The 14,484-nt window shown below is 41.6% G+C and overlaps 1 protein-coding gene across 1 annotated transcript in view; it reads left to right on the forward strand.

The window, feature by feature from the left end:
* LOC138982816 (ectonucleotide pyrophosphatase/phosphodiesterase family member 5-like) overlaps positions 1–12,809 on the forward strand; it is a 14,600-nt gene extending 1,791 nt beyond the window's left edge. The window contains exons 2-6 of the mRNA XM_070356166.1: positions 734–883; positions 7,163–7,377; positions 7,988–8,110; positions 11,421–11,660; positions 12,149–12,809. Coding sequence (XP_070212267.1) covers positions 734–883; positions 7,163–7,377; positions 7,988–8,110; positions 11,421–11,660; positions 12,149–12,466 — 1,046 coding nt within the window. The 3' untranslated portion in view covers positions 12,467–12,809. The remainder of the gene's footprint in view (positions 1–733; positions 884–7,162; positions 7,378–7,987; positions 8,111–11,420; positions 11,661–12,148) is intronic.
* Positions 12,810–14,484: the final 1,675 nt, after the last annotated feature.

Consider the following 14,484-nt stretch of genomic DNA (forward strand, 5'->3'; position numbering starts at 1 on the left):
ACCCTCTCTGGATAAGTTGCACATGTCAAAACAGGTTCAGAAACACAAATCTCAAAACCGTTAGGCTTTTTCTCTTTTTTTCACTTTTGGCAGCGTTCACTCTAAATTTGCCGCCTAAAACGGACTCGTTTCTGTCCACAGCCAAAGCCTTTATCACACAAAAATTGCTATTTATGACAGCTAAGACCGCATTTGTTACATTTTAGCAGTGTTGACCCCGAGTTTCTACTGCAAACAAAAAATAATAGCAAAATCTCAAAGTATGTGCGAGTCCCCTAATATGGACCACCTTCAACAAATCGAAGAAAATAAAAGCTAAAGGCTATTTTTATTAATTCATTAAGAAGTTTGCTGGAAATAACCTATAACTAGCCCTCGAGATTTAAAAAAATATAACAAAATGTCTTCTTTTCGTGGAAGTTGATAATTTCACTTATTTTCACTCTGTTTTTGATAAGCTTTTTTAGTTTTCCGGTGTGCTTCAAATAATGCTCTCATCAATCCAAAACAGATAAATCTAAAGCATATTTGAATTAGTCTGACTTACACACTAAGTTGTATCATGTTATTTTGAAGTATAGGGGGCTTTTGACAGTGATTCGTGAAGGCCGCTTCGTGCGGCCAGCTTCGTGAAGTATACTTCGCGCAGTCGACTTCGCCCAGTTTAAGTAAGGATAGGCTTTACATGTTGCTCGCAGGGCTTTACACTTACAGTACTGTGTTTTCTGTACAGGTCTGTACGAAGAGACTCACGGAATCGTGTCCAACCACATGTACGATCCTGACCACAATGCAACCTTCAGCAAGGGGGCCGGTGACCCGTTTTGGTGGGACGGGGGAGAACCCATCTGGGTCACTGCTGAGAGACAGAACAAGACAACCGGTGAGCCCATAATTGTACAAAATAGACCCGCTGCCGAGCTGCTGAAGACTGCGGACTTCATGGCAGCCACCGACTTGACGATATGACGGCCATAACTATCGCACGCAGAAGAAGAAGAAGAAGAAGAAGAAGAAGAAGAAGAAGAAGAAGAAGAAGTACAAAATAGAAAAATAAAAATAAAAATAAAAATAAAAAGCTCTCTGACTGTATGTCGGATTGCCCAGAACTCACTCACTACTTGTCATATCCGCCATTGTTACCTAAAACGAACGAACATCTCAGTTACCAGGAGCGTACTACTTGCAGTGTTTCTTACCTAGAACTTATTACTTCTCTGTAGCCTAAAAACTTACTTCTAATCTGTGACGTAGAACTTTGTGGATGTTCGTTGCATAGAACTAACAACATGTCTGTTCAAGTTTATACACAGAACTTATCTGTTTTGTAGAACTTGCCACCACTGACTCGCAGGTTTCGTGTTTTTTATATTTAGTCAAGTTTTGACTAAATATTTTAACGTAGAGGGGGGAATCGAGACGAGGGTCGTGGTGTATGTGTGTGTGTGTGTGTGTGTGTCTGTCTGTCTGTGTGTGTGTGTGTAGAGCGATTCAGACTAAACTACTGGACCGATCTTTATGAAATTTGACATGAGAGTTCCTGGGTATGATATCCCCGGACGTTTTTTTCTTTTTTTCGATAAATACCTTCGATGACGTCATATCCGGCTTTTTGTAAAAGTTGAGGCGGCATTGTCACACCCTCATTTTTCCATTAAATTGATTGAAATTTTGGCAAAGCAATCTTCGACGTAGGCCGGGGTTTGGTATTGCATTTCAGCTTGGTGGCTTAAAAACTAATGAGTGAGTTTGGTCATTAAAAATCGGAAACTTGTAATTAAAATTATTTTTTATTAAACGATCCAAAAACAATTTCATCTTATTCTTCGTCATTTTCTGATTCCAAAAACATATACATATGTTATATTTGGATTAAAAACAAGCTCTGAAAATTAAAAATATAAAAATTATGATCAAAATTAAATTTCCGAAATCGTTTTAAAAACTATTTCATCTTATTCCTTGTCGGTTCCTGATTCCAAAAACATATAGATATGATATGTTTGGATTAAAAACACGCTCAGAAAGTTAAAACGAAGAGAGGTACAGTAAAGCGTGCTATGAAGCACAGCGCAATCGCTACCGCGCCAAACAGGCTCGTCACTTTCACTGCCTTTTGCACTAGCGGCGGACTACGTTCAGTTTCATTCTGTGAGTTCCACAGCTTGACTAAATGTAGTAATTTCGCCTTACGCGACTTGTTACTTCTCTGATGGAACTTACTTCTTCTATCCTACGAAGAACTCCCAATATTACCTAGAACTTACCACCATTTGACGCTGGCACAAAAGAACTTTTTTTCTTTATTTGGTGTTTAACGTCGTTTTCAACCACGAAGGTTATATCGCGACGGGGAAAGGGGGGAAATGGGATAGAGCCACTTGTCAATTGTTTCTTGCTCACAAAAGCACTAATCAAAAATTTGCTCCAGGGGCTTGCAACGTAACGTAGTACAATGTATTACCTTACTGGGAGAATGCAAGTTTTTCAGTACAAAGGACTTAACATTTCTTACATACTGCTTGACTAAAATCTTTACAAAAATTGACTATATTCTATACAAGAAAGGGTAAAAAGAGAAACAGAATCCGTTAGTCGCCTCTTACGACAAGTGCTGGGGAGCATCGGGTAAATTCTTCCCCCTAACCCGCGGGGGGTCAAAAAACCTAATACCACAAGTGGTGGTAAGGGCAGGGAGTAGTGGGAGACTAGTATTGCACAAGTGATACAAATGAATCGGAGGTTACCGCCTTCCTGTCGCGAGAGCGTTGCCACTGACCCACAAATGAGGCGAATGTAACCTACTGCATGCCGCTGTTACATAGAACTGACCGCAGCTCGGTTATCTATAAGGCCTAAAAAAAAAATAGGTGTGGTTACGGTAACCCGACCTACCCTTTTAGGGGCCAACCCTATAACTTTTTATTACATTTAGTCAAGTTATGACTAAATGTTTTAACATAGAGGGGGGAATCGAGACGAGGGTCGTGGTGTATGTGTGTGTGTGTGTATGTGTGTGTGTGTGTGTGTGTGTGTGTGTGCGTGCGTGTAGAGCGATTCAGACCAAACTACTGAACCGATCTTTATGAAATTTGACATGAGAGTTCCTGGGTATGATATCCCCATATATTTTTTTCATTTTTTTGATAAATGTCTTTGATGACGTCATATCCGGCTTTTCGTGAAAGTTGAGGCGGCACTGTCACGCCCTCATTTTTTAACCAAATTGGTTAAAATTTTGGTCAAGTAATGTTCGACGAAGCCCGGACTTCGGTATTGCATTTCAGCTTGGTGGCTTAAAATTTAATTAATGACTTTGGTCATTAAAAATCTGAATTTTTTTTTATAAAACTATCCAAATTTACGTTCATCTTATTCTCCATCATTTGCTGATTCCAAAAACATATAAATATGTTATATTTGGATTAAAAACAAGCTCTGAAAATTAAATATATAAAAATTATTATCAAAATTAAATTTTCGAAATCAATTTAAAAACACTTTCATCTTATTCCTTGTCGGTTCCTGATTCCAAAAACATATAGATATGATATGTTTGGATTGAAAACACGCTCAGAAAGTTAAAACGAAGAGAGGTACAGAAAAGCGTGCTATCCTTCTCAGCGCAACTACTACCCCGCTCTTCTTGTCAATTTCACTGCCTTTGCCATGAGCGGTGGACTGACGATGCTACGAGTATACGGTCTTGCTGCGTTGCATTGCGTTCAGTTTCATTCTGCGAGTTCGACAGCTACTTGACTAAATGTTGTATTTTCGCCTTACGCGACTTGTTACATTTGTCCAAAAAAAAATAAAAAAATAAAAACAAGAGGCGAAGCCTTCAAGGCTCCCGTAAGAAATCAACAAACAGTAACATAACACAAACTCACTCACTCCGTAACACACACAGAATAGTCAGGTTATACAAGCCACTTTACCTATGCAGCATGGTGACCCTACAATATGCGAAACATGTCGACTGCAGCAGCCTGGTTCTTAAAATAATTCTGACGGTCAACACAGCCAGAAATGCCAACAAAGACAAGAAAGCTGTTGCAAGGTAAGCTTACCAAACGTTACATAGCGAATCATATGATAGTGCGTAAACAGCAAACAGTAGATCTACAATCAAAGAGAGGATCGAGTCTGGAATGAAACGCGATACAGATCTAGCATTCAAAAACTGTCTTTCACGTTCAAGGAAGTTGTTGCAAAGTACTTAAGACTTACTAAATTGTACAGACAAAACCATGACAGTGCATGTTTTGAATCTGAGGAAAAAATCGTGATCATTTTGACTTTGAGAACAGATTCATTCTGTTTCCTTATATCTGCATGTTCAAGTAAATGGTGGACAGTTTTTTTCGGGCAGAGTAAACTTAACTTGAGACTCTACTGCAAGTCTTGAAATTCACATAAATCGAACCACGAGCAAAGACATCCAAACATTACAGGCACTTTAGATCAACTCATTTCACTAGAGGTGACTGCCTAGCACTGTGTTTGACATCCGTGTCTGCTGAAATAAAAAGAAATTAAAACAAAACGGATTAACAGTAGGTGACACGTTATGAGAGTGGGAGACACTAGATCTGTCTCTGAACTTACCGGGATACGGCTGCAAGATCGACACTGACTGCCGCGCTTTCGACAGCTCTTCCTCGCGTGGACATTGGAAACACGCTGTGCAGATCAAATTGTAGGAAATCTCCCTTTGGTATCTTCTTTATTTACTTTTCTGGAGCTTAGAAACCGAACAACATGAAATCGTCTTCCCCGGCGAATCGGCGAGGTGAGAACTGGACCACAATCCTTCGCGCGACCCCTGACCTGATCTTGACACCTGACCTGCCGTCTGCATGCCAAACACGACACAAACCAGTCAACTGCTTGTACCCCTTCAAAACCCCCCACCACCCGTTTTCTTTGGATACACGCTTTAACTACACACATGCCGACACAATGTTGATCATTGCTACAATAATTTGAAGATGGTGCTTGAAAATTAACCACGTGAAATGAGTATTTCGGTGTTTAGCCAAAAATGTTAAAGTTTCTACCACAGACATACACACATACATACATACGCACGCACGCACGCACGCACGCACGCACAGACAGACAGAGTTTACCATCGCATAGGCTACACTTACGTGAGCCAAAAACGAGTGCAGAAAACGCAATGAAAGCGAAAGCGCTCGAGTCGCACACTTATTTCCCAGTCAAGTAGGTTTAATTTGTACACATTAGAAAAAAAAGGAAAGAAAAAAGTGATTGCCTACCTTCCTACCCTATTTTTTTGGCTATGTTACCTTAACCACACCTATTTTTTTTTGGCCTAACTGTTGTTGATTAGAACTTACTCCTGTTACCTAAAACTGACTACAATTTGCTATGGTACGCAGAATTGACTACTAAGGTAGAGGGGGGTAATTCGGACACCCTAAGAACTAGACGCTGTAGGTCCTATAGCTTGTCCATAGAAGCCAGTAAGCAAAAAAGCTAGGCTGTGTTATATCTCAAGATTGGCTTTAGACCTACACGTATGCAAGTGAAATTAAGGATCTAATCTGTTTTGTCAACACACGGACTTGTTTCTTAAAAATTTGAAAACAGTTCAAATTAGCCGACTAGTCGGGTATATTGAACAGGGCAAAGTTCAAATTAGCCGAACTAATTTGCAGAGTTATCTAACCCAAGTCGACTCTCCTTCATTGCTGCCAGAGCTTTCTTCATGTCTTGTTCAGACCATTTTCTGTGACTCAAAGACCAAAGAGTAGAGATAGTTCAATTTTCAAACATCAAAACTCACCTGGATTCGCTAACAGCTGTTTTACGTTTATATAGGACATACGCGAGTGGTTAATGGAGTATTGTTTCATGCATGGCTGGGATGTAGCTCAGTCGGTAGCGCGCTGGATTTGTATCCAGTTGGCCGCTGTCAGCGTGAGTTCGTCCCCACGTTCGGCGAGAGATTTATTTTTCAGAGTCAACTTTGTGTGCAGACTCTCCTCGGTGTCCGAACACCCCCGTGTGTACACGCAAGCACAAGACCAAGTGCGCACGAAAAAGATCCTGTAATCCATGTCAGAGTTCGGTGGGTTATAGAAACACGAAAATACCCAGCATGCTTCCTCCGAAAACGGCGTATGGCTGCCTAAAGGGCGGGGTAAAAAACGGTCATACACGTAAAATTCCACTCGTTCAAAAAACACGAGTGTACGTGGGAGTTTCAGCCCACGAACGCAGAAGAAGAAGAAGAAGTTTCATGCATATTTCGTTGTTTACAAGAGCAACATGTTAAGGTTTTCGATAAAGAAGGTCGCAATTCATTTCTAAAAAAACTCATAGTATTTGGAGTATAAATTCATCAGTGTCGGCTATATTAAACAAGGAAAGGTTCTACCTTTTAACTCGTTTTGAATAAAAATCATTTTACAAACCCGTTATTCAGGATATAGAATACAGACTTATTATTCTTACTAAGAAACATCTTAACTACTTTTCATTTTAACGAATTCCACAGAGCATCATCATCTCAACCTCACCCCCTGCCCTCCTCTTTTTTTTTTTTTAATGTTTTTGTCAAACACTCAGGTCCTTAATGGCAAAAAACCGTAGGACTTTTAATATCAATGTTACTACTATATTAAACAAGGTGTCCAAATTACACGCAGTTGTTGAGTCCAAATTACCCGACTTCATAAAAATGCAAACTGTAATCCGTAGTCCACGATCTGCACGTGGAATCTTTGAATTTGATACAAACAAAGAAAGGAGATGGTTTATGAATCTAAACAGATTAATATTAATTCATCAAATGTTTAATGTTTCTTGTTGTACACCTATAACAGAAATGAAAGGTTATACATTGAGGTATAACATTATAAAAGTGCTCACCTGCTACGCGTTTTTTTTTTTCGTTGCGGAATCTTTTCTTCTTCAATCGTCATTGCCCATAACCAGTAAAGTATGATACAGTGACGTAAAAAATCGTTACACGAACTATTAAGATATTCGCCTTGTTCAATTTACTCTCCTGTTCAATTTACCCTCCCTTTACCATATTTTGCCGCTGTGTGGAACTTATTACTACTATTCGCTGATCTGTTACCTAAAACTAATTGTCATTTTGTTTTCCCCTCCCTCACTCTCTTTCAAGGTGTGTTTTACTGGCCAGGAAGCGAGACTCGGATACGAGGTTACCTCCCTTCCATCTACAGAGTCTACGACGAGTCAATTCCTTTCCCGTACCGCGTGGAGACCGCCCTCAACTGGTTCGTCGACAACGGAACAGAATTCGTAGCTCTTTACTTCCACGAACCTGACCACACGGGCCACGCACATGGCCCCGACTCAATGTCAATGGATGACAAAGTGTGTGTGTGTGTGTGTGTGTTGTGTGTGTGTGTGTGTGTGTGTGTGTGTGTGTGTGTGTGTGTGTGTGTGTGAGAGAGAGAGAGAGAGAGAGAGAGAGAGAGAGAGAGAGAGAGAGAGAGAGAGAGAGAGAGAGAGAGAGAGAGAGAGAGAAATGGGGTTTGGGGTAAAGATCTTTTTCATGTAGGCTTACTGATTGACTGTGGAAGATTACAGACCGAAGCAGAACGGCTTCAATTTGTACTTAAATGCACAATCCTTCTAATGCAAATAGTTCTGCTTAGTCTTTAAGATCTGCCTAGGGTTTCACATGGGATATGACCACCCTTCCGCATGGACACATTGCAAAAATCAACATCCTAGCTTCATAAACAGACTGAGTTGGAATTGCTGACTGAATTAATTTGGCTGACTGATAGACGTTGATAATTATTTCTTACAACCATGTCCATGCTGCACACAAAGCAGTCATGCTGTTGAGATTGGGTATGTGCCCAAGTGGAGTGATGATCTTGTCCCATGTAAATTCCCGACCAGATCTGAGATGGTGAGCAAAGTCGTTTGCACACGGGAACAACTGTACCTTTAATCCAGTGATTTTATCGCAAAGGTGAGAGAGATGGACGGAATTCTTGGACTGATTCTGGCCACGCTGGAGGAAAAGAAGCTGAGTGACGTCAACGTTATTCTGACGTCAGACCATGGCATGGCGGAGATCGACGTGGATAATAGGGTCAGTAACAAATGAATGGTCATCTATCTCGATATGTGTGTTTGTCATCATTTTCACGAGTTTTCATTCACAAGCACCTGGGGAATAAATCTCATGTTCCCCAGGCAATAAATCCCCGGTTACCATAGTTGCAGGAAGCAGGTTATACATGGATAATCAAAAGCAAACCCAATAGAAACGCTCGGGGATTCTTCGGCTCTTTTCATTGGTGTTTCCCCAGACCTAAACAGACGACACGACACTGCTTTGCAAAGTTCCAAAAACGAACTGGCAAACTGGCAAAAGTAAACAAAAAACAAAACTACTTCATGAAAGGTCATACATTCATCAAAAACAAATGAAACCTAGCGATATGTTTTGTCTTCTTACAGAGTCATGGAGTGCGTGTATCTGTGTTTCGATACACAGACGTTCGGAGAATCACGAACGTCAAGTTCAAGTAAAACGACCCCTGACACACACCGTGCACAAGACGTTGTATCGATAAACGAAGCACAAATAAGAAACAATATTAAAAGCAAAGAAAATAGCAACAAGATATGCAAACATCTAACAAAGCCGAACAAGCAGAATGACAGGTCTAATGAAAAACAAAGAGGCACTGAGTCGGAAACAAGATCGCGATTCTTTCCTTCCCTGCACGACGCAAATCTTCTGTGACCTTTGACCAAACGTAGCTTCCACATTCGATCACTCAGCTTAATATTTACAACAGAAAGCCGAGGGGGTGGAATACCGAGATGAACCTACAGAACTGTGCATCCTCAAACCTGACATATTCATCCCAACATTTAATGAACTCAAAAACACAGAAAGTTGCTTTCACACGCCAGCTCATTCTGATAATCCTCGCTCCACGGTTATCGTTGATTGCCAGTGGTTATCAGCACGGAACCCATGTTTCAAAGCATGGCTCCCTGGGTTGATTGTGCACTTATTTTCTCACTACCAAAATGATGACAAAAACGATGTTTGGTGGTTTGTTGACAGACCAGCTTTTTTGTCGGTCCTCGGGGGGCATATGGACTTCTGTTTCAAAGACGATATGCTCCCCCTCGGACAGACAAAAAAGCTGGTCTGTCAACAACCCATTGGCCTGGAGTTGGATTCTAAAAATTCGTCTCCCTGTGGGTTATTGTGCATTTTGTTGCACAACCAAAATGATGACAAAAACGATGTTTGGTGGCTTCTTGTCAGACCAGCATTTTTTTTTGTGGTCCTCGGGGAGCATATCGCCTTTTGTCTCATATTTATCAACCGCGGCCTTCGGCCTTGGTCGATAAAGATGAAACAAAAGACGACATGGTCCCCTTGGACCAACAAAAAGCTGGTCTGTCAACAAGCCACCAAACATCTTATATTATATGTTAACTACCAACTCGCAGTACTTCGTTCTATGTCGTTGAATTGTCCAGATTGTTCACGCCACAGGGGCTTGTATTAACTCTCAGTAGGCCTACTTCGTTCTATTGTGTTAAATTTTTGCGATAGTTATCGCCATAATTCATCTACGCCACACAAGTGAACTGTCACGGGATCGTGCCGTTTGTTGTTATCTTCTTTGAACGTGAACATACCTGTCCTTGACGCTCTTTGAAAAGGAAGAGTCAAGTAATGATATCCCATGTTCGTGTCCCTCTATGACGCTTAACAGTCACGTGACCTAGTCCTATGTTCGAATTGTAACGCAATCCTACTTTTTGTAAAGAAAATCACCCTCGCCACAACTTTGAAATTCCACAGAGTCGGGCCAGGGCCAGGGGCCTAATTTGTAATGGTTTCACAAAAACCTATAACAGATCGATTGCATAGTAGTAATGAATTAAGGTCTGTTATTATTGTCGTGTCATGTACATGATCGGACGGTATGGTCGATGGACAGATCTAGAACACAGCAGACGTGGTAGCCGTGAGGTATAATTGTACTGATGTCGATAACATTGTAACAACCATTTGACCTGTGGCATCATGTGAACACACGGTGGACAGCGCACTAGACAAGTGCTAGTGACTAGATCTGGGGACTGCGGAACGGCATTGGGCCCAAGGCGAGACAGTAGGACCGAGTCTTTCGGGAGGCCATAAGCAACAACTATGTGTTGAATATCAGAATTTCTTTTCACTGTGGAGATTTCATTTTATCCTACATACGTGAGAGAGACACCCGTGAGATAATAATCGTTCAAATCACACGTGTGTATATCATGTAAATGAGGTCATGTCAAGCAAGTCTGGCAGGGACCTGTTTTTCCACTGATTATGATTCCAAAGTCACATCATTATAGAAACAAAAATTGCGCTCGCTAATTACCCTCGATGAATCTTTAGAACTAACACGTCACGCCACACTTTCAGAGTGACGTTTCTTTGCTTTGACGTAATAGATTGCACGAGGCTTTAGAAGAGATCGAGCTTCCAAATCAAGCGTCTTCAATTTAGCTGCCTCGTCTGCAAGACATTTTCAGTAAAATACACGTAAGTACAGTATGTAGGATAAACAGAATACTACATGGCTTGCTGTGTCGTACCAGATTTACACTCGTTGCTTTTTCAAATAGTGAACAGCTCGCTTTCGCTCGCAGTTCAATATTTAAAAAAACAACTCGTGTAAATCTGGTACGACACAGCAAGCCATGTAGTATTCTCTATCTATCTTCCAAACAGCTGCTGGACCTATATGAATACCTGGACGAAAGTATGGTAGAGACGGTGCCGGACTCGGGAACGGTGACCTTAATCTTGCCCGAGGCGAGACACGAGGACAGAGTCTTTCAGGAGGCCACAAGTAACATTTGTTTTGTTGAAGGTGAAGCATTCATTCTGTCTTCCAAACAGCTACTGGACCTGTGGGAATACCTGGACGAAAGTTCGGTAGAGATGGTGCCGGACTCGGGGACGGTGACCTTAATCTTGCCCAAGGCTTTCAGGAGGCCATAAGTAACATTTGTTTTATTGAAGGTGAAGCATTCATTTTATCTTCCAAACAGCTACTGGACCTGTGGGAATACCTGGACGAAAGTATGGTAGAGATGGTGCCGGACTCGAGAACGGTGACCTTAATCTTGCCCGAGGCGAGACACGAGGAAAGAGTCTTTCAGGAGGCCACAAGTAACATTTGTTATGTTGAAGGTGAAGCATTCATTCTATCTTCCAAACAGCTACTGGACCTGTGGGAATACCTGGACGAAAGTACGGTAGAGATGGTTCAAAACTCGGGGACGGTGACCTTAATCTTGCCCAAGGCTTTCAGGAGGCCATAAGTAACATTTGTTTTGTTGAAGGTGAAGCATTCATTCTATCTTCCAAACAGCTACTGGACCTGTGGGAATACCTGGACGAAAGTATGGTAGAGATGGTGCCGGACTCGGGAACGGTGACGCCAATCTTGCCCAAGGCGGGGCAGACAGCAAAGGTCTTCGAGGCGGCCAGCAAGATCCCGCACGTGAAGGCTTACCTCAAGGACGACATCCCGGCCCACTTCCATTACCAGAACAACCCCAGGATCATGCCCATCGTCCTTATCTCCGAGGAAGGTTGGATGCTGGTGAAGGTGAGATCAAATCGTTTGTGATCCCCCTTTAAGGTGGCCCTTAATTCAGCCCGAAGTCGACTTCGCGAAGTCTTTTTACCGACAACTCAGAGCTAAAGCTTCGTGCGGTCAGCTTCGCGAAGTATACTTTGTGAAGTCGACTTCGCCCAGTCTTAACCTTTCTCCCTCCCTCTCCTCAACCGTTGAAATTCAACAGAGTCGGGCCAAGGCCAGGTGCCTAATTTGTAGTGGTTTCACAAAAACCTGTAACAGATCGATAGCATGGTATTATTGAATTAAGGTCAAAGCCGTGTACATGTTTTCTCTCATTTATTTTGTTTTTCAAAGAATATTTTAAAAGTGTAACTTAATACTTATATTGTGTGGGTGTTGTGTATTGATGATTGTTGTTAATCTGAACTATATTTTATGTGCAAAAGATTAACTTTTTTTGATATGAACGCTTTGAAAACAATCTTTATAATGTTTAAAATTTTTTTTTTAACCAGAACTACACCGATTCGAAAGTGAGCGAAGGCAGAGGAAACCACGGCTACAGCAACGAGCTGCCTTCCATGAAACCCATCTTCTTTGCGTGGGGGCCTGACTTCCGCAAGGGAGTTCACTCCAAATCCATCAGCTCGCTGGACATCTACCCGCTCATGTGTCGTCTGCTCAACATCGAGGCGGCACCCAACAACGGCAGTCTGGACAGCACAGCCCACTTCCTCCTTCACACTCCCCACGCTTCCTCCGCCCCCGCTCTCTTTGCTCAGTGGCTGTGTGTGAATGTTGTACTGCTGCTGTGTGTTTGTATGGTCGTGTGATAAACCCCCCTCTCCTCCAAAAAACACCCAAACCTCCACCATCCCACGCTTCCTCCGCCCCTGCTCTCTTTGCTCAGTGGCTGTGTGTGTTGTACTGCTGCTGTCTGTTTGTATGGACGTGTGAAAGACGGCCCCCCCCCCAAAAAAAAAAAAAAGAAAAAAAAAAGAAAAAAAAGAAACCCAGCCCAATAACAAACAAACAAATAAAAACCACCCCATCCCCAACACCACCACCCCACCCTTCCTAGTTTCGTTGTACATGTATTTTGGTTCTGCATGGCTGTTGCTTTGCTACTGTCTACTTATCTGTTCATGTAATGGCACCCCCCCCCCCCCTTCCCTCCCGTTTCCCCCCCCCCCCCCCTACATGCGCTGATCTCTTTGCTTCTCAGTTGTCCATGTCTATCCATCTGGTCATGTGAAAGCACACACCCCCCCCCCCTCCTTTTGGAAAATGTAATTGAATATATGTATCTATTTTTGTTTTTATAATGCTGACGTTACTGTCATTCTTGCAGAAACCCTAAATGCGATGCAAAAAGCTCTTGTTTTGAGTGTTCATATATTGTGATTTGGGGTTTGGGGACATGAGAAGCTTGATTTGGTATCAAAATTTCAGTTGCGCTATTCAAAAATGGTTTTAAGAGTGAATAAGTCTTCCCCACCGTGTATGGTTTTTGGAGAGTTAGGACAGTATCCAATTAAATTAGAGGCCCAGTGTAGATTATGGTTGTATTGGTATCGGCTGATGCGTGATTTGAAAAATGGCATTTCAAAGATTTCCTGTTTGATATGTTAAAGTTATATTTGAATTTATTTCAGAATTCACATATAAAGTTGCCGTGGCTGTTTTATGTTTATTCATTGTTTAATCAGTGAGGGTTTTCAGATTTGTGGTTTGTCCAGCCGTTTACAGTAAATGTATATAACAGTATAAGTGCTCTAGTTGATGAAGATGTGGTGTTAGTGTGTTCTGTTTTCTTTTGTTGCTTAATTAAGATCACTGTTTGCTGTGCCTGCGTGTGGTTGAATGTGTGACTTAATTGTGTATTTTGTTAGCTTAAACGCCCTATGGGCTTAAAGCCGAAAATAAAACCTTGAAATCCTTGAAACCTTGGTCACGGTCATTTTTTGTTGCCAAACCAGACCAATATGAAAAGAATTTTGCATGCTCGTGTGTGTGTGTGTGTGTGTGTGTGTGTGTGTGTGTGTGTGTGCTGCCCTGGCGTATTATGAAGAGGTACATCCTTGCACGAAAGGGTTGTCGCAGATAAGACGAACGAAGGTTTGCGAACGAAATACCTCGTCGCCAAAAGCCGCGGGAATTTTGAGCGCCCTCGGTGCATAGTCTTTCTACATTTAGTCAAGTGTAGTGCGATTCCAAGAAAATTACAGGACCGATCTTCATGAAACTTTACATGAGAGTTCATGCGGATGATATTCGTAGAACAGTTTTTTCGTTTTTTCCATAAATGTCTGAGATTGCGACATGAATAGCTTTTAGTAAAAGTTGAGGCGGCACTGTCACGCTCTCATTTTTCGATCAAATTGATTGAACTTTTGGTCAGGCAATCTTCGACGAAGCCCGGACTATGAGATTGCATTTTAGCTTGGAAGCCTAATAATTCATTATTGAGTCTGGTCATTAAACATTTCCAAATTCTAATTTGAATGAACATTTCAGTAATCGCTCGAAAAATGATTTAATTTTATTCCTTATATTTTTCCTGATTCAAAAAACATATACATATGCTACGTTTGGATTAAAAAGAAGCTAAAAAGAATTAAAAACATTATGTGTGGCAATGTCCAACCAAAAGGTTGCTCTTCTTCCATGTAAAAGCCTGGGATTTGCACGGAGGTGAACGTGCGTGTACTATTAATTATTCTACGTTTGAATTTCTATGTCAGTGGGTGTTTATGCGATGTAATAATCTTGAGGAAAAAAACCCTCAATCAATCAATCAACAGGAAGCTTATATAGCGCGTATTCCTTGGGTACAGTTCTAAGCGCTTGT

This window comes from Littorina saxatilis, linkage group LG12 (assembly GCF_037325665.1).
Source record: "Littorina saxatilis isolate snail1 linkage group LG12, US_GU_Lsax_2.0, whole genome shotgun sequence".
NCBI lineage: Eukaryota > Metazoa > Mollusca > Gastropoda > Littorinimorpha > Littorinidae > Littorina > Littorina saxatilis.